This window comes from Meles meles, chromosome 6 (genome assembly GCF_922984935.1).
Source record: "Meles meles chromosome 6, mMelMel3.1 paternal haplotype, whole genome shotgun sequence".
In the NCBI taxonomy this organism is placed as follows: domain Eukaryota; kingdom Metazoa; phylum Chordata; class Mammalia; order Carnivora; family Mustelidae; genus Meles; species Meles meles.
Window position 1 is genome coordinate 124,069,102 of NC_060071.1, and position 22,920 is coordinate 124,092,021.

The 22,920-nt window shown below is 40.0% G+C and overlaps 2 protein-coding genes across 10 annotated transcripts in view; one reads left to right on the forward strand and one right to left on the reverse strand.

Moving 5' to 3' along the window:
- EML5 (EMAP like 5) overlaps positions 1-7,760 on the forward strand; it is a 183,202-nt gene extending 175,442 nt beyond the window's left edge. For both annotated transcript variants that reach the window (XM_046007940.1, XM_046007941.1), the window contains 7 exons: positions 903-1,091; positions 1,256-1,428; positions 2,713-2,875; positions 5,969-6,072; positions 6,578-6,731; positions 7,180-7,280; positions 7,565-7,760. In XM_046007940.1, coding sequence (XP_045863896.1) covers positions 903-1,091; positions 1,256-1,428; positions 2,713-2,875; positions 5,969-6,072; positions 6,578-6,731; positions 7,180-7,280; positions 7,565-7,601 — 921 coding nt within the window. In that variant the 3' untranslated portion in view covers positions 7,602-7,760. The remainder of the gene's footprint in view (positions 1-902; positions 1,092-1,255; positions 1,429-2,712; positions 2,876-5,968; positions 6,073-6,577; positions 6,732-7,179; positions 7,281-7,564) is intronic.
- A 3,445-nt stretch (positions 7,761-11,205) lies between these two features.
- ZC3H14 (zinc finger CCCH-type containing 14) overlaps positions 11,206-22,920 on the reverse strand; it is a 51,651-nt gene continuing 39,936 nt past the window's right edge. For 2 of the 8 annotated variants that reach the window (XM_046007948.1, XM_046007946.1), the window contains 7 exons: positions 19,264-19,423; positions 18,259-18,491; positions 14,235-14,355; positions 13,015-13,151; positions 12,637-12,725; positions 11,880-11,986; positions 11,206-11,456 (listed from right to left, as the gene is read on the reverse strand). In XM_046007948.1, the coding sequence (XP_045863904.1) occupies positions 11,450-11,456; positions 11,880-11,986; positions 12,637-12,725; positions 13,015-13,151; positions 14,235-14,355; positions 18,259-18,491; positions 19,264-19,423 (854 nt within the window). In that variant the 3' untranslated portion in view covers positions 11,206-11,449. Of the gene's footprint in view, positions 11,457-11,879; positions 11,987-12,636; positions 12,729-13,014; positions 13,152-14,234; positions 14,356-18,258; positions 18,492-19,263; positions 19,424-22,920 lie in introns of all 8 variants that reach the window. The other 6 variants (XM_046007947.1, XM_046007945.1, XM_046007952.1 and 3 more) reach the window with 3 other exon arrangements.

Sequence of the window (22,920 nt, forward strand, 5' to 3'; positions counted from 1 at the left end):
TAAAACACCGATTACCATAAAAAATGTTGACCGTGCATGAACTTGCAGTGAGTCTATTTATAAGTCATACACATGTGTTATTCTCAGTCCATGTATCCATTGGTTAAACTTACCTTTTTAAAAATGTTTATTAATATATAATGTATTATTTGCCCCAGGGGTACGGCTCTGTGAATCGTCAGGCTTACACATTTCACAGCACTTGCCGTATCACATACCCTCCCGTGTCCATAACCCAACCACCCTCTCCATACTCCCCCCTCCTCCCAGCAACCTTCAGTTTGTTTCCCGAGATTAGGAGTCTCTTATGGTTTGTCTCCCTCCTGATCCGATCTTGTTACATTTTTTCCCTTCCTACCCCCCAAACCTCCTGCCCTGTCTCTCTGATTCCTCGTATCAGAGATCCTATGATAACTGTCTTTCTCTGATTGACTTATTTTGCTCGGCACAATACCCTCTAGTTCCATCCACGTCATTGCAAATGGCAAATTTCATTTTTGATGGCTGCATAGTATTCCATTGTGTGTGTATATATATATATACCACTAAACTTACCTTTATTTATACTTCCCTCTTAACTAAAATCCAGTACTTTCTTCCTGTATCCCAGTGCACTTACACCTCCTTGGAATCTTCAGTTTAAAATAGAGGCCAAGTTCAAACTCTGACTGGCAAAGCCAGGTGCTGGGATCCTAGAGCACAGTTGTGTTCTTTTGCACGGACTCTGCCAGGCAGCCCAGCCCGGTGCTCCTGCGGGTGCTAGTCAAAGGAAACTGCAGGAGCTAAGGCCTAGAGCAGTCACAGCAGAAAGTTCTCTGAAAGGAGGTCAGTAGGGTCCTTCTTAAGTTATTGAAAGCAACTGTTGTATTACATTAAATGTATTGGTCCCATTTGTGTTTTAGGGCAAGATCCTAGTTGGGACAAGAAATGCAGAGATTATCGAAGTTGGAGAGAAAAATGCAGCATGTAATATTTTAGTTAATGGCCATGTGGACGGACCCATATGGGGATTGGTGACACATCCTTCCCGGGATTTTTTCCTTTCCGCTGCAGAAGATGGGACAGTAAGACTCTGGGATATTGCTGATAAAGTAGGTACAGTTTTCTTAAAGTTAGAATTTCTAAGGACAGTGTAAGTCCTAAGTTGCTAGCACTTAAATAACTATTTGAGAATTGTGAATTTTGAAAAGAAATTGGTTTACTTTATAAGTACTCTATTTAAAGTAGTTCTCTACGACTCTTGGTTCTTATGCAGAAGATGTTAAACAAAGTGAATTTGGGACATGCTGCTCGTACCGTGTGTTACAGCCCTGAAGGGGATATGGTGGCTATTGGAATGAAAAATGGAGAATTTATTATTTTACTGGTGAGCTCTCTAAAAATATGGGGAAAGAAGAGAGACAGACGATGTGCAGTCCATGATATCAGGTTAGTCAACAAGTGGAATAGAATTTTTAGTATATACATTCTTAAATGACCCAGGTTACACTTGGAAACAGGTCCTTGGTGCCTATAGCATTTAATGACATCCTACACTGTATGCTGGAATGTGGCTGTTTGTATGCTTATTTATTGCTTGCTGCATTATCTATCCATTGGCACCAACCACGGTGCCTTATAACGGCATGTACTTGGGGGAATCTTTAACAAGTTAGTATCACACTGATGTGTCCAGGAAGTTGATTCGTCCAAGAATTATGTTCCACTGTACAGAAGAGAGCCATCTGTCCTTTGTAAATTGTCAACCTGGAGAATTAAAGTTGTAACTGCACATCTCAATTGAATATATAGTTGCTCAGTTAATGAGTACTCATCAGGGCACCTGGGTGACTCAGTTGGTTGAGCACCTGACTTATGCTCAAGTCACGATCTCGGTCCTGGGACCAAGCCCCTTGGTGGGCTCCCTGCTCAGTGGAAAGTCTGCTTCTCCCTGTTCCTCTGCTGCTCCCCTCTCAAATGAATAAAATATTTAAAAAAATTAATACTCCTCAAACACCTATGCCCGAGACCCTGAATTAAACTATAAACTTTTCTTGAATGTTTACATTCCAGTGTGTAAGCTTATTTTGACAATGGCTACCATTTACTGAGTACTTCTGTGTGATCAAGATTTTTGAATCCAGTTCTGTTAAAAGCTTGCATTCTTTTCATTAGTAAAACCCTTTTACACATGAAACCTTCCTCAGAATTTCAATATATAAACTTCCTGCAGGCCTATTTTCCTAAAGAACCTCAACCGAATTGTCCCATACTATTTCCCATGCCCACTGGGCACATATTTGTCTTTTAAGGTAACTCCTAAATTTCAGGTAGTGTCACTTCATCTGTAACCTGAGGCAAATTAATCTGGTCTGTTTCCAGATGAAGGAATCCTATCTTGGTAAATTTGGTGTATTATGTAAGAAAGTTATGTATGTTAGTGGCTTTTTCAAAACTTAGATCTTTTTACAGGAATCAGATGAAGAATCAGGAGCCACTTAAAACTATAGTAAAATGTAAGCTTTCTGTTTCATGTAACACATAAAATCTCAATATACACAATCAGTTGTGTGTATTTTGAGTAAATCTTGTTATCTTTTGGGTAAATCTACTTGAGGCCAGATCACACACATAACTTGCTTTTGAGAGGTAGAAAGCAAGTCACTGGTTTTAAATGTTTATGTGATTTAATGTGGTCTAATGGGTCTTCCACGTGTTTTATTACCTCTCCAGATTTAGTCCAGATTCCCGGTTTTTGGCAGTGGGCTCTAGTGAGAACTCAGTGGATTTTTATGACCTAACATTGGGTCCCACCCTTACCAGAATCAGCTACTGCAGGGACATTCCCAGCTTTGTCATTCAAATGGACTTCTCTGCAGATAGCCGGTATCTCCAGGTATGGTACCAGTAACATAAGAGCCAGTTTACACAAGCCGTTCTAATACTGTTAGTGGACGCATTTACAGCTGAGTTTTAGGGATGCCTGGCTGGCTCAGTCAGCAGAGCCTTTGACTCTTTTAAGGCCTTTATTTCCTTGTTGATCTTTTGCTTGGATCATCTGTCCATTTCAGTGAGGGGAGTGTTAAAGTCCCCTACTATTATTGTCAATGTGTTTCTTTGATTTTGTTATTAATTGGTTTATATAGTTGGCTGCTCCCACGTTAGGGGCATAGATATTTAAAATTGTTAGATCTTCTTGTTGGACAGGCCCTTTGAGTATAATATAGTGTCCTTCCTCATCTCTTATTATAGTCTTTGGCTTAAAATCCAATTGATCTGATATAAGGATTGCCACCCCAGCTTTCTTCTGATGTCCATTAGCATGGTAAATTGTTTTCCACCCCCTCACTTTAAATCTGGAGGTGTCTTCGCGTCTAAAATGAGTTTCTTGTAGGCAACGTATAGATGGGTTTTGTTTTTTTATCCATTCTGATACCCTGTGTCTTTTGATTGGGGCATTTAGCCCATTAACATTCAGGATAACTATTGAGAGATATGAATTTAGCGCCATTATATTGCCTGTAAGGTGACTGTTACTGTATATTGTCTCTGTACCTTTCTAATCTACTACTTTTAGGCTCTCTCTTTGCTTAGAGGATCCATTTCAATATTTCCTGTAGAGCTGGTTTGGTGTTTACAAGTTCTTTCAGTTTTTGTTTGTCCTGGAAGCTTTTTATCTCTCCTCCTATTTTCAATGATAGCCTAGCTGGATATAGTATTCTTGGCTGCATGTTTTTCTCGTTTAGTGCTCTGAATATATCATGCCAGCTCTTTCTGGCCTGCCAAGTCTCTGTGGATAAGTCTGCTGCCAATCTAATATTTTTACCATTGTATGTTACAGACTTCTTTTCCTGGGCTGCTTTCAGGATTTTCTCTTTGTCACTAAGACTTGTAAATTTTACTATTAGGTGACGGGGTGTGGACCTATTCTTGTTGATTTTGAGGAGGGTTCTCTGCACCTCCTCGATTTTGATGCTGGTTCCCTTTGCCATATTAAGGAAATTCTCTCCAATAGATCTTCTGCTCTCCTCTCTTTCTTCTTCTTCTGGAATCCCAATTATTCTAATGTTGTTTCGTCTTATGGTGTCACTTAGCTCTCGAATCCTCCCCTCGTGGTCTAGTAGCTCTTTGTCCCTCTTTTGCTCAGCTTCTTTATTCTCTGTCATTTGGTCTTCTATATCACTAATTCTTTCTTCTGCCTCATTTATCCTAGCAGTGGGAGCCTCCATTTTTTATTGCACCTCACTAATAGCTTTTTTGATTTCAACTTGGTTAATTTTAGTTCTTTTATTTCTCCAGAAAGGGCTTTTATATCTCCAGAGAGGGTTTCTCTAATATCTTCCATGTCTTTTTCCAGCCCGGCTAGAACGTTCAGAATCGTCATTCTGAACTCTTGATCTGACATATTACCAATGTCTGTGTTGATTAGGTCCCTAGCCTTCGGTACTGCCTCTTGTTCCTTTGTTTGTGGTGAATTTTTCCGCCTTGTCATTTTGTCCAGATAAAGAGTATTTGAAGGAGCAAGTAAAATACTAAAAGGGTGGCAAAGACCCCAGAAAGATGTGCTTTAACCAAATTAGAAGAGATCCCAAATCGTGGGGGGGGGGGGGGGAGGGAAGGGGATAAAAAGAGGTTAAGAAAAAATTAAAAAAAGAAAACAAAAAATATAAAAAAGAAAAAATATATATTAGATAAACTAGTTAAAAAACATTAAAAAAGAAAAGGGTAGAAGTTTAAAATATTTAACAGAAGAAGAAAGAATTATTGAAAAAAAGACCCGCAAGACTAAAGAATCATGGGGAAAAAGCCATGAGTTCCGTGCTTTGCTTTCTCCTCCTCTGGAATTCCGCTGCTGTCCTTGGTATTGAACCTGCTTTCCTTGGTAGATGAACTTCATCCTGGCTGGATTTTTTGTTGATCTTCTGGGGGAGGGGCCTGTTGTAGTGACTCTCAAGTGTCTTTGTCCCAGGCAGAATTGCACCGCCCTTACCAGGGGCCGGACTAAGTAATCCGCTCGGGTTCGCTTTCCGGAGCTTTTATTCCCTGAACGCTTTCCGTAGAGTTCCGGAGGACGGGAACGAAAATGGCGGCCTCCCAGTCTCCGGCCCGGAGGAGCCGAGAGCCCAGGCCCCATTTCTCAGTGCGCCCCCAGAGGACAGCACCCAATCACTCCCGTATCCCCGGCCGTGCTCCGAGCTCACCCAGCCTGCGACCGGTTCAAGGTAACCCCGAGCTGAGAGCTCAGTCCTCGGCTCTGTCTCTTTATCCGGCTTCCCCGTTCTAATACCTGTGAGCTCTACGACACTCTGACACCCCCATCCTTCTGTGACCCTGTGGAACCTGGGGCCAATCTGACCCCGTGTGGGCTTCATCCCGGTTTAGCCTCTGGAGCAATGTCCCTCAGTGGAACAGACTTTTAAAAGTCCTGATTTTGTGCTCCGTTGCTCCGCCGCTTGCCAGGAGCTGGCCCCTCCCCCCGCGGTCTATCTTCCCGTCGTTTTGGATTCACTTCTCCGCCAGTCCTTTCAGAAATTGGTTGATTTTCTATTTCTAGAATTGCTGTTTTTCTCTTCGATCTCCTGTTGGATTTGCAGGTGTTTGCAATGTTTAGATAAGCTATCGAGCTGATCTCCTGCTACCTGATGTAGTCTCAGCCTGCTACTTCTCCGCCATCTTGACTCCTCCCCGAACCTTTGATTCTTAAATCTCGGAGCTGTGAGTTTGAGCCCCACACTGGCCCATAACTTTCTGAAAAACTCCTGAATTCCAGAGCTTCTTAACTCTTGCCTTTATTTACTCTTCAGTTTCTGCATTAATATCCTATTCTTACTAGTCCTCTTCTCCATTTTTTTTCTAACAAGCTTTTGTAGTCATGGTTAATGTCATGTTAGAAATATAAATCAAATAGCATACTTTGCCAGTTATCCTATAGCCTTCTGATGTGTGTCTCACATAATGGAATTCTTGTCCCATTTTAACATGATATAAGGTCTCCACTGGTTGCTATAAACGACATGTTTATGAAGTGCCTTCAGGAAAACCTGTTACGGATCAGGCCGCCATGGATAGGATCACTTGGGCTACATGGACTAGGTAAGAAATCGGTGAAGGTCAGCCAGGAAAACTGGAAAATCCTATTGCTCAACAGTTAGAGCTGTTCCACTAGGGAACAGTAGTTGAGTTTTATGTTTGTTACTGTACCTTGAATTCTTCCTAAGAGGATGATGACAGGTTCATGCTGGAACTTCTATTCATTGAACACAGCCCCATGCTTTATCAACGTTAAAAGCCTTCAAAGAGGCCCTGATAATTTTAACATAGTAGGTTTAATAACAAGCAATAAAACCACACACTGGGTACTATTAAGCAATTATATTACTTATCTAAAGGAATGCTATCTTGCAGTTATTAGAAAGGGAACCTTATAAATTTAACTGGTACCCAAGAGTAGTCATCTTTTTTAATCCATCACATTCCTAAAGCATAAGCATCTTAATTTTAAAGTAACATAATTAAGTAGGGATTAATTGCCAAAAAACCTTTTCAGCATGGTATATCTGTTTGTTATGATGGATTTTCTTTAATTCCTTCCCTCTAGTATTCTAGGGGATGAAGTTATGGGAATCTGGTCCAGACACACTGAGAAAGCCAATGTCAACTGTGCCTGCGTATCTCATTCAGGAATCAGCCTTGTAACAGGAGACGACTTTGGCATGGTGAAGTTATTTGACTTCCCGTGTCCTGAAAAATTTGTAAGTTTTTGTTTGATTTTGGTTTTTTATGTAGCTTTACTAGTTTAGACATCTGATTATTAGTACTTCTTCCCCCATAATGTAATACCTAAATATGTCACTGTCTTCTGATATGGAAATATTTATGTTCCTAAAATCTTTTCAAACTTCCTAAATCCCTTACTCTGAAGTAGAAGCTTTTAGAAATCATCTCCCCATGCCAAGTAACTATCCTAATAAAGCTGTGATTAGCCTTTTTATCAAACCCTTACTCAGTTACGAAGTTTGAAATGCTTTTCCTCTCAGGAAAATGTTCAGAGTGCCTGGAGACATCTGACTGCCCAAATTTGGTGCAGATCCATTAACTGATGTTAGTAATGCTGGCTGTGGTCCAAACTGCCTACTTCTCTTCACAGCCCATGACAGAGATCTAGGGTTCTAACATCCTAACTTTCTCATTGTTTTTCAGGCAAAGCACAAAAGGTTCTTTGGTCATTCACCTCATGTGACAAATATTCGATTTACCAGCGGTGATCGACATGTTGTTAGTGCTGGAGGTGATGACTGCAGGTGGGTAACTTTCTCAGCCCAAGAAGAACAGACTCTCTTACTCTAGTTATTAAGAGATCTAGTATCACTATATCAGGTGACAGACTCTACAAGCCAGCAACATAGGAAGGTAGCATAACTGGCCGGCTCAATGGAGGCTCATACAATGGCAATAGGAAATAAAAGGAGTTAATGAAAAATCGTATAGATTTATGATTTGAAAGCTCCTTAAATTTCTGAAAATCTAGAAATATAATGAACTCACTGTTTTTTTTTTTTTTTTTTTTTCCCTTTCCGGACTGCAGTTTATTTGTCTGGAAATGTGTACATATGCCTCATTGAAAGATATGGACGCCGAGAAGACTCTATATAAATTAACAGCCTTGAGAGACCAGAATTACAGAAGAGGAAAAACAAAAAAAACAAAAACAGAACCAAACCTTGCATGGGCAAGTGGTGCTAACTTAGGATTGTAACAGGGATAAATGCCCAGAGTCATCCAAACAGAAGACAGATAAGTTCAAAATATTTGCTGTATGCACTGGATAACTGTCCATAATCCATACACTGCCAGACAATTACTTTAAGAAAGGACTGAATAAAGACTTGGCGAAAGGCAGCCCCCCATTCTGGGGGAGTGTGCAAACTTGGCAGACCTGCTAGGGAGGCTTAGGGGACAGCACCTTTGAAAAAACAAAATCTTAAAAACCCAAGTTGCTTAATTTTCATCCTCTCTTTAGCAAAACTGTTTTTCCTTTTTAGGATTTGTGTTTTATTTTCAAGGTTCATTATTTAATGACTTTTTTTTATCCTTGTGTTTACATAAGGAAAGGAAACACCCCATCACCCTAAAGGATCACAGTTTTTAAACGGCAAACATTATTTTCCCTAAGGAAACACACACAAGCTTTACTCCAGAAGATAATGCTACTTAAGCATCGATAAACCTCTTTTTTTATAAATGACATTTTTTTCCTTGGCAGTTTCACATTCAGGAACAAATCCCAAGTTAATAGTATATGATAACTACATTTTCATTTTTGAGCTGTTGATCCTTTTTAGAAGTCATCTCTATAACTGAAAAATTAAAACATGATTATAGCCTCATTAATGAAAAAGTAGTATGACGAAGAGTCCTTTCCAGTGGTGTACAGGTTCAAGTTTTAGACAGCAATAGTATTTAACCAGGAGAAGATACTGAATATTTAAAGATGTAGTGTAATAGAAACCCTTGTTTAACATGTAGACTGAAGTGTTTCAAGGTCACATTTACAAAGCTAAATAATTTAGTAGCTCTTGAATTAAAATTTTTATAGCTTTTTTTTCTACTGGAAAAGTTATTAATTAGATGTATGCCACCCCATTAGGCTGACTTCCAAAAGGAATGAATACAGGTCCACTTGTAAAACTTGTCCATTGAAGTTCCTTTTTGGTGGATTAGGGCTTAACTCTTAGATATTTATCCCTATTCACTTTAATGCTGCCAAAGATCAGTACTTGCCGTTCAGGAATTTGCTGTTTAGCCTGTCCGTAGTTTCCTAAAGATGGGAGATTATGTAGATTACTACTTAAAAATATATTTTTCTAAGTGTGAAAAAGTTTAAGATGCTCTACTGGTCCTATGAATTTTTATTTTAATGTGTTAATTATCTCTATAGCATAACAGACCCCTCACAGGTTTCTGGAAATCTCAGTCTGGTTCAACCCGACGTGAAGACTCCTGATACCTATTTTTTATGCCCAACACCTTGTAAATACTGAAAACAGAAAATGGCTGAACTGTATCACAGAAAGCCTAACCAGTGATTGAACATGGTTTTAAAGCTCTAAATAGTAGCTGCATCTGAAGACTGATTAAGGCATTAAGAAGCTTGATACATAAGATCATATTCACATCAATGGATTCTCCTAAATTAAGCCCAATTTTAGAATATACTAATATTGTCTATTCATGTATATTATAAAGAGCCATTCAATAAATTAAAGAAATTCCTCTGAACCACCACTCCCACTCACCCCCGCCCCCCCCCCCCCCCAACCTTGAGCCTGTTGCAGTTTCAAATTTTCCTTCTGAGCCAAAGCTTCCCAGCTTTTGGCTAAAGAGAAATTCCACTTCCATTACAGTACATGTAGAAACACTAATTACAACCTTAGGTAAATGATAAAGGACAAAATGCCTCTGCTGCATTTCTGTTCCTCTGAGTAGCCAGCATTAATGACTTGTCAGTTTCACGACTAAAACTCACATTGATTTTAAGTAGTTCTCCCGCCACCCACCTTGTTTATTCCAGCCATCAGCTAAGGGAAGGTGAATAACCATGACAGGTTATGAAGGTTTTGACACAGAGAATTACTTTTGTGTGCAGTATTTTAAGCTCCTGAATTTGTCACCTGAGGCTCTGGCCCCTTCAGTCCTGTTTTTGTACAGAAATACGTGACAAGAGTGTGCCGCACCTGCTAGCCACCCTGTTTCCTCCCTCGTTGCAATGCTTTTTGATGGTGGTTCATTTTAAAAATTTGTTGGATAACTTGGTCTAGAGTTAACCTTAGCTTGCCCATAAACCACAGCAGCTAAAAGGTAACACTGAACTCTTAAATGTGTTTCCAGGCAGTGTTTATTAAATGGCAAAAAATATCTGACTTTAGCATGTAATTGACTTGTAAAATGGCTGAACCAAACCACTTAGGCCCCATTTATGTTCTTTGTAGTGGAATTATGAATGTCATTTATAGTGATACTAGAAGTCTAAATTTCTAGAAATACAACTTAAGATGCTTTACTTCTTTGTAGAAGAAATTTAAGTAGCACTGGAATGAACAAATATGCCTTAAATTCAGAGGAGTCCACTTTTTAGAGTGAAGCAGAATGGTCATTTCGCCCCGCCTAACTTTGTGAGAGCTCTGTGTTCTCCTGTGCACTGTCTTTCCTCCTCCAATGTTTCAAGTTTTTTCTTAGGAATTGGCACAGCAAAGTGCAACTTACAGATGGTTTAATAACTGGTTCTTTCTTCTCCCAGTGGAAAAGCAATGACCACAAAAACAACTGCTCGTTTATATGCTCTTACACATGGACTTTTACACATGTTGTTATCCCTCAGATATATAACTAACAAGTCAATGAACTTTTTTTTCACAATTAATTTGGTCATTAGAATGTTTGAGTCTTTATCTCTTTTGCATTAATTCGATCTGTTCTAACCAACTTCTAGCTTATTTTTTTAAAAACTGCTGTACATCAAGTCCTTAAGATCAGTGATCCATTGGTTATTTAATTCTAAAGCACCTGACACTTCTTGCCTTAACTATTTCAAAAATGTATTGATTCAGTAGTCCAAAAGTTTAGTCCTGTTTTGCAGTTTACCCATCAGATTTCTGTAATTAGTCATTTAAAATATACTATTTAAATCTAATTTTTACATTTTAAAAATTTTCTGTGGAGTTACTTCTGAAAATGTTATTTTTCAGAATGTGAGATATATGTACAGTTATAATCTTGTGAGTTTAAAGTCTGTTTTCTGATACCTTCTGTATATAGCATTGTAAAAAAAATTTTTTGTATAATTTTGTGATAATGCAGCCCCAAAATATTTATTTAAAAAGTGTATGTTAATAGTAAATGAAAGCATTTTAAGGAACTGTTCATCTTTTTTGCATTTGTCATTCCGTTTTTACCCAACCTATCCTATCCCAGAAGGTAAGAACCATCCACTGAAGTAGCACTCAACCCAAGACGCCTATATGATCATGCTTTCAGACTGAATGACTATTTTAAGCTGCCTCCACACTTTGGGCCGCCACTGTGTTTTCACAGTGGATAATCCTTGGGAAAACGGAACAAAATCCAACTTTTTAGAATAAGGACGCTCCTCTCAACACAGAGCAACGCTGTAGCCCCAGAACTGACACTATCACCACGGGGTAAATGCTGATACTTGAAATAGCAGTGTGCAAACACGCCTCAAATGTTTTAATAGAATTTAGCTTTTCCTTAAATGGTCTTTCCACAGTCAGATAACACCCAATGTTAAAACCACTTAATAAACTTACAAACTTGAAAAATTAAACACTTCAGGTAGGCAATAAACTTCATATTATGAAAGCAATATATTCCAAGTTTCAAAGGTTTGACAAGTTTTGTAGAATATTTTCACCAGTAGATGGAAATTCCAGTCTTCTGCCAAGTAGGACAGTCATTCACTGAGTAAACAAAAAATTTTAATTAACTGCTTTATGTTCATACATACCCAGCTAAGGAGTATTTTCACACAATATTTGTTCTACAGATGTACAATATTTAAATACCAGATTTAAAAAAATTATATAAAAGATAATGATGGCATGTATTTAAATTTATAGGCCATACTAAAGCTTTCTGAAACTCTTCCAATGATTTACATTACTGATGCCAAGAGATTTGTAAGCAGTGTATATACAGAAGGTAAATCTGATCTGGAGATACCTAGGTGAATAAGCAATCACTGGTAAAACAGAATTTGGAAACATTTTCCAAGGACCCTGTATAATTGAAACAGGTGAGAAAAATCAAAGTGATCATTTCCCCCAAATCTGTAGACTTACAAATCTAAGAAACCATGTATTAGAAAGACTTTTAGTTTTTACCTGGTTTGAGGTCGAATCCATTTCAAGGCATGTCGTGGTGGCACAGTAATGGTAGGATGATAAAACGTGCAGTCGGGTCTTGTACACTGAGTGTTAAACCTGCAGTGCTAAATACAAACAACAATCTCAACATCTTCAAAGCTAATATCAATAAAAACAGGGCAACATGAGAGAAACATTTAATGGGGCAAGAGATACAGATATTTTTAATCACCACGCACATTGGCCCAACATCTATTCTATCCATCGTACCCTGGACACCCTCATGTACAGCCAGCTGCAGCTGGGGGAAGCGACGGCCAGAGCGCGCATTCACTCTGACCAACCACACAGGAGGAGACACGTCAATCATCAGCACACAGAAAATTAGAGCCATCAGCGGAAGTACTACTGGACTTCATCATCTCAGTTTCTGACATGAGGTGGGGGGAAAAAAACCCACAAAAAACCCACCCACATGTTTAGGGGTAGAGTGGAATGGAAACTAAGCAAAGGGAAGCTTCCCTCCAAGAGCCTAGAATATTAACCTCTGTTTCAGACCTCTTATCTTAAAGGACCAGATGGAGGCTCATACAACTAAGAACCTCAACATCTTAAAGACCATAACATTAACTCTAACAAAAACAGAGACGGGGGGGGGGGTAGGGGATAGGGGAAGACCATGGACATACGAGATGCTCAATTTTCTAGTGCTCTTACAAGCCTCAGAATTGAAAAGTTCCCACTAAATCGTTTTTGGGAAAATGAAAATTCTTACTTTTGGATGATAGAAGGGACATTCCATTTTCTTACAAGCAGGGAAATAACGGCACAGTTGACTACTAGAAGGTGATGCTGCTGTTGCAACTGCTGACAAAAATAAGATTGATCCAATTTGGCAAAATAATTTGTAACGCAATCTACTGATGTTTTTATGAAAACCATTTTAAAAATATGAGAAGATTTATATATTCATTACATAAAATACTTCAGAATGATACCAAATAGGCACATTTGCTCTTTAAAGACTGGTTAGGTTAACGGATTCTGGCATGATAACTTATAAAACTCTTCCCTTTTTTTTTTCTTTAAGACAGTTTATAATCAAAATAGTTTCCATTTTTTACCCACTATAGTAGTGCACAATGTCACTAACCTGGTTTTGGAGGCAGTACTGGAATTCTTCTACTCATATGAGTGAAGGGACAATCTGGCTTAGTACATTTTGCATCATATTTACAATTTGGATGAACAAACAAACATTTTTCAGCAAATTTACAATTGGGGAAGGCTCTATAAAACAAAAACATTTTTCACATTTATTCTTCTCAGTGCATGATTAGTTTTTTGTTTTTTTTTTGTAGAGGCTCCTTACACTCTATCACTACTTGTTTTGAGTAACAGACAGAAAAGAGGGAAACTCAATTTTTTCTTAAACTAAGCTCTATGTCCAACATAGGGCTTGAAATCACAACCCAGAAATCAAGAATTGCACGCCCTACTGACTGAGCCAGACAGATGCCCCGGGAAGCTCAATTTTTAAATGAGGCCAGGTTTGGGGTGCCTGGGTGGCTCAGTCCTAGGATCGACCCCTGCATCAGGTTCCCTGCTCAGCGCGGAGTCTGCTTCTCCGTCTCCCTCTGTCCTTTCCCCGTTTGTGCTCTTTCTCAAATGAATAAAAATTTTTTTTTTAAGTAAAAAAAAAAAAAATTGAGGCCAGATTTCAAAAAAGGACACAGTAATCTTTTCCGAAGTCTAAGGCAATAACAGATTTTCAACTCAAGCTGTGACCCTGAAAGACAAAAGGGTTTTTTATGTTAAGAATCATACCATTTCCTCTGTTAGATCCGTTTGCAATACTTTATGAAGTGAACTCAATCTACTGAGCATGATGTATGTGCAACGCACTGCTCCAAAAAGACTCATTCTGTGGTCTCCCTCCATGTACATCCATATTATTTTCACACCCAAACTTCCTTAAAGGAGTCAAAACATGGAGTTTTGTTTTGTTTTTATCTAACAGCCACTCTCAAAGGTCATGCCATCAAATCCAAAATGTTCTGTCATTACCTGTAACTAATTTTGTCCCCAGTGCCTTGGAAGCTGTGGATATGGACATGAACACAATGCATTCAAACCAGCGCAGTTACAGAACTATCTCCTTAAATGTACAGAAGACTTGTCTCATCTCCCTGCTCCCCTAAACACACACACATATATTACACATGGATGCTATTCTGGGAGGGCAATGGTGAAGTGTCACTGCATTTGGTTATACGAATCAACCTTGTCCACAGAAAAGAAAAACAAACAGAGTAAGATCTAAGATCCAGAAATTAACCCAAAGATCACAATCAGCTTGCTGCAGCTACTCACTTGCACGGTGAAACAGGATGATGGTAAGCACACTCATCCCCATTTTTACAGGCAGGCCAGTACTTGCAACGCTCCAGAAGTTTTTCTGGTTTCTGGACCACACTCAGTTCACTCATCTCAGCTAAAAAAGGGGGAAAAAATTAAAAGTATCTCATTAATTATGATCAATTCAGTACATGGCACCTTTAATACATTTCCCCCAAAACCCAGTCTTAAAATCTTATGTTCTTCTATGTCACAATCATTCAAAATAGTTCAACATTCTAGTTGACGGAGGTAAGAGCCTGCTAGAAAAGGTCACCAGGAAGGGGACTGCAGTTCGCACTGTGAGAAGCAAACCAGATCAGATAGAGATACTGCAACTACAGCCAGAGTTCTCACCCTAAACTCCAATGCTCAATATTATTTCAGAGATGAATTAAAATATGAGAGTGAGAGAAAGGAAAGAATGTCCAAGTAGGGAACCAATAAAATGAAATGAAAACTGCCAACACAAGGTGAAAAACAATGTGAACTAGGGCGCCTGGGTGGCTCAGTCAGTTAAGCATCCAACTTTGGCTCAGGTCATCATCTTGGGGTCCTGGAATCAAGCCTAGCAGGGAGTTGGCTTGAGGATTATTTCTCCCTCTCCATCTGCCCATCCCCCCTCCTCATACTCTCTCAAATAAATCAAACTTAAAAAAACAACAACAAAGAATGTGAACAAATATGTTCAGACATTGTAAGTGATACATACACAAAAGTGTTCGCACTCACTGAGGTATACACAGTTAGTTGTTAAGTCCAGGTGGTAACTCACATCAATATGAGGAAAAGTTTTTTGCTTACAGTGGGTCACAATGGGCCATTACCTACAAGTGGGACCCACTAGACCACCCATCAGTGAGCCCACTGGGTGTGAGATGATTGGTGACAGACAGCCCTGGTGAGGGGGAAATAAAGGCGGGTAAGAGCAACCAGGAGAGCAAGTGTATGCATCATCCACAGGTGCTACTATGGATGTAGCCCTGCTACTCCCTCACGAGGTCATGTCCAGTGACAATGTCAATTACTAGGGTGTGGGAAAGTGGGCCCCATGTTGCCAGATTGTTTCCGGATTCAGAGAAAGCAAAAACCTTTTCATATGACATACAAAGTTTAAATCCGGGCAACTAATGCCCATTTAAAATGTAAAAAAGCCAAATAAATTCACACCCAAAGGCGATAATGACCTGCCAACTTCTGGACCAAGACATCCTAGCTTAAAAAGAAAAAAAAAAGAAAGAAAAAGAAAAAAAAACCAGCATCATGGGTGTTACAAATTAGGATTCACATTCCTAATTATAAAAGCAAAAATCACTTCAACCATATTGCTCTACTCCTCTTGCCTGAGATCAGGCAGTTCAAATTTGGCTCTGTAACTTAGCTGAGCTAGAGACTTTGGACAAGTCTCAGTACCTCAACTTCAGTTTCCTTATCCAAGCAAAAAGAAAATAATGTCTTCCTTAGAGTTTTATGATTCAATTGAAACAAAAATACAAAGTAGCAGGGCAGCAGCTGGCATTCTGAGAACTTACTGATCTAGTGACCCAACCCCAGTCTTCATCACAGGAGAACAAGGCACACAAATGCAGTCCTGGAGCCCAGACAGAAGGACAATCAAAGGGCTACTATAAAACTATGCCAGGGGCGCCTGAGTGGCTCAGTCAGTTAAGTGTCTGCCTTCGGCTCATGTCATGATCCCAGGGTCCGGGGATCGAGCCCTGCATCAGGCTCCCTGCTTAGTGGGGAGTATGCTTCTGCCTCTGCCCCTCCCCTCTGCTTATGCTCTCTCAAATAAATAAAATCTTGAAAAAAAAAACCAAAAAAACCCCACAACTATGTCTAATGTCTAATATATAGTTTTCCATGCTACTTTTAAAATAGTTAATAGCTCCAGGATATAAAGGTATCCTTAGTCTCCAATAAAATCCTTGCATGCAGTTTTCTCCAGTTTTAAGTCTTTCTGATGTCCTGCCTGCAGGAAATGTGTCTTACTCTCCTCCTGAAGAACTTACTTTAGACTATGATATACACATGGAAACCCACGCCAAATGAAAGAAGTTAACAGAATACCCAAGAGCAGACTGGCTGGAAAATGAAGTAGTTAGATACTCATGGGCGGTATTAAAGAAGTTAAATACTTCATAAGGAAACATTATCTTCTTAATGGAAATGTGAGGTCACATATACAGAGGTCTTGATTCTGGTTTTCCCCAACATTATAACCTCATAAGCCATTAAAACTTTTCCTGTTTAAGTTTTAAGATGAGGCAAATTCACTTTTTATTCCAAGCTATAAACCTATACTGCCATTCAATGGGTGGGGGGTGGGTGGGGAGTGCTGTTGAAACACTGGACAAAAAATCAGCAAAAGCATAAAAAATAAATTAAAAATTAAAAAAAAAAATCAGCGAAAGCAATCACCAAGTTTCAAATTCCCTGCTTGGAGGGGAAGAGCAAGAAAGACCAGAGCCTCTCTGTGACTATTATTCAGTCTCTTGGGCCTCACTTACGTTCTAACCACTACAAAGCTTCATTCTTGAGCAGCAGCTAAATGCTGAGAGTCCCAGATCAAAGCACAGGCGGCTCCCTGCTCGTCTGCCTGGCCTTCAGAAGGGTCAAGGCACTTGTGAAACCAAGACAAGAAGTCTAACGTGTTATTTAGCGGGGGCACTGCAAGGACATATACACCAATAAAGCCTAACATGGACATCTACATTTAAACAAAGTAAGACCCTAACTTCTTCTCTCATGTGAGACAAAATATACAGGATCAGAAATCTGTACCACATAACTATGGTAATTCTCAACCACCTCGGTTACCATTTAAAATTTTTTCTTTTTTATAGGGTCAGACTTTCAATTCCCTCCACCAACCAAAACTAGGACATTAGGGGCGCCTGGGTGGCTCAGTGGGTTAAGCCTCTGCCTTCGGCTCAGGTCATGATCACAGGATCCTGGGATCGAGCCCCGCATCGGGCTCTCTGCTCAGCAGGGAGCCTGCTCCCCCCTGCCCCCCACCGCCTACCTCTCTGCCTACTTGTGATCTGTCAAATAAATAAATAAAATCTTAAAAACAAAACAACAACAAAAAAAACTAGGACATTATATTATTAACTCAACGTAAAAAGTATTCAGCTCAACAGCAGTATCTCCTCACTCACTCATGATCTCCCTCTAAAGGCTATTATATTTTTAGGAACTGAAAAAGGTACTGACTGCATCTTCATGTCTCTGCCAAGACTGACTTATCGAAACCCATTACTGTTTTTTCTTTTGATACTATTCTTTTTTAAGTTTTAGTAATTGTCTCCCCTCCCAATGAAGGTGTTTTTCAACATTTTACAAGGTACAAGGAACATGACTACCATTCTCTTGTCACAAATGAAAAGGTCCAGCAGTATGTGCACCAACAGTAGGTCTGGGGGAAGAACAGCCAGTGATAACGATCCATCTGCCTAAAAGCAGGCTGTTATCTGAGGAGTTCATCTCGTTCCTACTAAATATTATTAATTAATTTAAACATAAGGCTTTGCTAAACTTCCAAGCAGTATCTTGATAATTAGGTGAGAAACTCCTTTCAAGGGAATTTCAAAGAGGTATAAACAGAATCAAAATGCAAATTCATTTTTCTGCCAAGTTAATTATAAGAGACTATTACTGTTACAACAAAAGGAAAGTAACAAGTGTCGTTTCTAAAGGGAAAAAGGAAGCAAGGTATGAAGAACGATGGCTGAGCCTTTCATAAGCATGGTTCCGAAGTACTCTGGCTCTCAGGGCTGAAGCTGACCATAGCGCGGGAGCCGGGAGCCCATAGAGAACACACGCACGACGACAGTCTCACATGAACTCATTTTGTCTGAGACAAGAAAAAAGGCCACTACTGAATTATGAGTAAGAGCAAGGCCTCTACCCAGAATTCATCCCAGGTAGAGAGACCGGGCCCAGATTCCCTGCACAATGACAGAACCCTGGAAAGCGAAAATCTGAGCTCTCAACACACCATTTGGAAAGCTACCATCTGGGTCATCAAGCTGCCTGCTCGTCAAGTGCAAGTGCTGTGGGTGGAGGAGACCTCTGAGTCCCTTGTTTGAGGCTGCAGTTTGGTTTACAGGTTTCACTCCTTCAAAGCACATGTCCTCCTCTTGATCTGACATGTATCCTGGGGGGCTGGGGACACCATCCAGCGTCACTATAAACTTGGGACTTGCAGGTTTATCTGGTTGTACAAGATCTCTGCCAGACAGATAGAAAATACCATAGAATTAGGGAAACAAACACAAAACGCTGAGCCTCCTACAGTGCTCTTCAGCAGAACTACCGCTCCCTTACTTGGTGGTGGTCTCTTCAGTAGGAAAAAACCAAACACACAAACTCGGTAGGCCTTCCAGGATGGCCCTCCTTGGCTCCCGCCAACACACCATGGCGACAGCCAGCTGCTGTGGCGGCATCGCCAGCGACCCTCCAAGCTGCTCTAAGGACAATCTCCCCTCCACCCTGAACATCATCGTCCACTGGATCTCCATAGGGTCACATGGAAATAAACTGGAAAATCAGCATCTACGCTCAGATCACATGGCCAGCAGTTCTGTATTTACACTGATTTTATTATCGGCACATCTGTTCCTTCATAAAATATTTAGTCCATTTTTTAAGGGAGGAATCACCCCAACCCAATCTGCTAATTCTCTGTGCAGAGATTTCCTGATTTGATCACGTGACTTTTAAATTTCATTTCCTGAATGTGCTTAAAGGAAAGAATCTTATTTACAGAGCTACATCATACACGGACTTCTTTGTAAGTTAACGGATTTCTGAACAAGAAAGAGGAACTGGAATTTCTGAAAACTGAATTCGCTTACTATTTATTCATGGCCTAACGACTGAACCCAATAAAAGCACTCTACACTGGGGGCTAGGATGGGGAGGAGGGAAGCTGGGGACAAATGGTTAACCTGCACTATCTAATCAACACAAAAAAGCTACACAAGAAAAAGAAACCATCTACCGTGTCTGCATAAGGTGTCCTGAAAGTACCCGAAGGGTATCTGCAGTCTTCATCCCCGACTCTTGGTTTGGTGCCACTACTATTTCCTCAGACAGCTTTGGCTTCTTCAGAATAAATGATCTTGTGTCTGCATGGACCATGGATTCCATGTCATAGTAATCTGAGCCAAAAAAATTGGCCATAAATGTTTACTTCTGAATATACCTTGCATTCCCAACATCACACACGTGAGAAGAACGTCAACCTTTTATATATTTTGTAATATTTTCAAAGGAAAATCACAACAGTTCTACCCAGGAATAGCACTGCAATTCTGTGCCAAACACCTTTTCAAGAAGTATTCCTTTCCTCATAACAGCCCATTACATAAGCCTTCTATCAATACTCCCTGCCTACAGTACAGAACGGTTTTTATGTGAGACATCTAATGGGATATGAACAATATAAACTTACTCTAAGTACAACAGTATCTTCTAAAATTATAAACAAAACCCCTCATATTCCCTCAAACCATGATACCGAGGCTGCTTAAAATTTTTTCTAAAAATTTTCTTTTGTTCATTTTGCGCAGTACCACTGAGAGAGAACACGTTCTGATGAAAACAATTCATCAGGCGTAATTTCTGCCTGTTTGTACCGAGAAGACTGTATTGGAAAGGTATTAAGATGAATGGGCATTTTTAAAAAAAATACAGCAAAGCAAACAATGACCTTCTGGGCAAATAACCACAGTTCATGCCATCTCTAATATGCTTCTTAACCCTATTTCATAAAATATGCCAAGAACCCAGACTGGAGATGGCTGACCTATCGATATGCCATCATTTGACAAGTTAATGAGTTGCACTTCTCTTAAGGTCAATAGGCAAATAAGAGACGAAAATCCACAGGATGTCCATTCATGTTCATTCAACTAAACAAATCCAAAACCTGAGAACTGAACACTGAGCTGGGTACTAAGAAGAAAAAAGTAGAAAGGTAGATGTGCAAACAATTTCAAAACAGTACACCCTAAAAGCTAATCCTAAAGGAGTAAGTACAAGGTTTCGGCAAGAATACAGGAAACCACTCCAGGTAAGGAATCAAGACAAAGGCTACAGACGATGGACATTTGAAGGAGATGTTAAAGGAAATGAGCAGGAATAACCAGAGCAGGGAGCGAGGAGCCAGACAATAAACAGAGCGTTGTAGGCAAAGAAAACCGCATGGAAAAAGGCAAAGGCTTTCATGAGACACAAGGAATCTAAGACCTACTGAGAAACGTGGTATGGCTGAGGGCTGTGGGTGGGGTGGGGTGAGTGGGTGAGGGAAGGCTGAGGCATAAAGGACCTTGTATGTGTCAATGGCTTTGGATTCTGATCTAGAAGTGTTCGAGAATCATGAGAGGTTTCTAAGGAGGGAAATGATACCAAAATGGTTTTTAGAAGAACAGGTAGAATTAAGAATGGACTCTAGTCCGAGAACTCAATAACCAGGCAATTGCCCAGGAGAGACAGTGAGGCTCCAAATTAAGATTCTCAACTCTGTCCTCTTGGAACCCACACACAAGGGAGAGAAGACACACTGCACACGCCTCAGCAGCACTGGCACCTCACAGCAGCTGCATGTCCAAGTCCCACCCTAGGAATGAGGCTGAGCTGCCGTCCCCTGTGAGGGCTGGAGAGCATAAAGACGCAGATGGAGGAGAGTGGTAGAAGAGAAAGTGGACACAGGAAACAGAGGACAGGAGAAAGAGCAGATTTAAATTAAAAGGGGGCAGGATATATTTCAATTTTAGATTTATTTAGTCTGAAGTCTTTGTGGGGCTCTCAGATGTTTAGAAGTTGAAATAAGAGGAGGGAGAAAAAAGAGAAGCACTAAAGGGAAAAGAAGTGTTGCATCAAAGCACATATATAGCGCTGCCACGTCTCACAAGGAGCCTGAAAAGGATACTTCCCTCCTCTGACCAGCATGCAACTCGCTGTTCTTCAGGGACTCACAGAGGGCTCCCAGCTAGCAAAGGCAGCCTCGACAATTTAGTCCAAGGCTGCTGCCCTCCTTCTTACCACCCAGTCCTTTTCGAGGCAAAGCAGTTCTACCAGTTTGTATCTTGGGAGAATATAAAAGAGATGACAATAATGCTAAGGGTAGGACACATGATAAAATGATCATTTTAAGCGTTAACAGAGGAGAGGAGGTGATACAGGAGAATGACATGGAATTATAGAAGAGAGATCATGAAGGCCTGGAAGCCAAATAAAGACTTAAGAAAACATGGGAACGACGTGTCATATGCTATAGAGTTTAGCAAAGTGGGCACTGAAAACAGCTTTTCATTCCACATAAGCCACTAGTCACCTCTGCAAGATTTACGTTATCACCTGGGTCACAGAGAAGCAGACAGATGTGAGTTAGTGACATCTTCCGGGTATAGACCACGGGCGAAACCATGCATTTGGTTTCCTCCTAAAATCCCACTAAAATATCAACAAAGGGTTAATTTACTGAAAGATAAACTCACAAAGAAAATAACTGTTTAAGAGGAGACATCCAGATTTTGAAAGTGAAAAACTAAGATCTTCAAAAGCCGAGTCTTAAGCCAATAATGAAGTAATTCAATGTGGATCCCAAGATTCTCCAAAGGCTGGGTAACCGGCAGCGCAGGGGACCTTGGGAAAAGGGGGAAGTCAAGGCCGAAACAGGTGTGTTCGAGTGTCCATTCCAGAAGCAATTATGTCTTCTTAAACTCAGAATCTGTTTTCTTCATTTCTGATCCCTATCACACCCATTCCCCAACCTATCCATATTCAAGTTTTTTGGAATAACTGGAAACATGCTTTCCCACTGGTCAATGTTGGAGAGGCCTACAAATGAAGCATCATGGTCTCTGACAGAATAGTGCTACAACAAGCTAAATGTATACTATTAAAATTTTTAAAAGCATTCAGATTTCCTGATAACCCTTTGACTATTTTTTCCCTTGAAGAAGAGTGGAGCTTAAGACTCCTGAAAAGGTCAAAACAGAGAGTCTCTGGAACAAGGAATGCCAGCCACACAAAAAGAAGTACCATTTTGAAAACAGGGAGGGGGTCTTAAGCAAACATCACATGGTAACTGAAGTTGAAGTGCCTCCCCCAGCCCCTTTTCCTCACCTAGCTCCCAGAACACTGGCAGCCAATCCACTACTTTGAAAGATCTTTGGAGAAGCAAACCACTCCAAGAGGAAAAGCCTAAAGACAGTAACCTCAGGGTGCCCCTGTATTAGACAAGAAAAATGACTTTCCACTGTAGGATCTATATTCAAATGTGAAGTCAAAAGCCACCACCCTGATAATGAACCCAGAATGCCAATCAGCTTTCTCACTCATAAATATAAGATAATCAAGGATCCTCAGACACCTGAGGAAAACCTATCACGAAAGACAGCAATTGAAACAAACAACTTGGAGAAAATAACACTAAGAAGGGAAGGGAAAAAAACACCCCAAAATATCTTTAATATCCTCAGAGAAATAACAGCATTGCATACATATGAAACAAAGTCAGTATGTGAAAAATAAAAGGAATATGCAGAAACAAGAGGGCTCTCACAAATAAAAACCATCACAGGAGGTAAGCCAAGAATATAGTCCCTCGTAAGCCTCACAGAACTAGATGCTTCAAACTGTACATGCATCA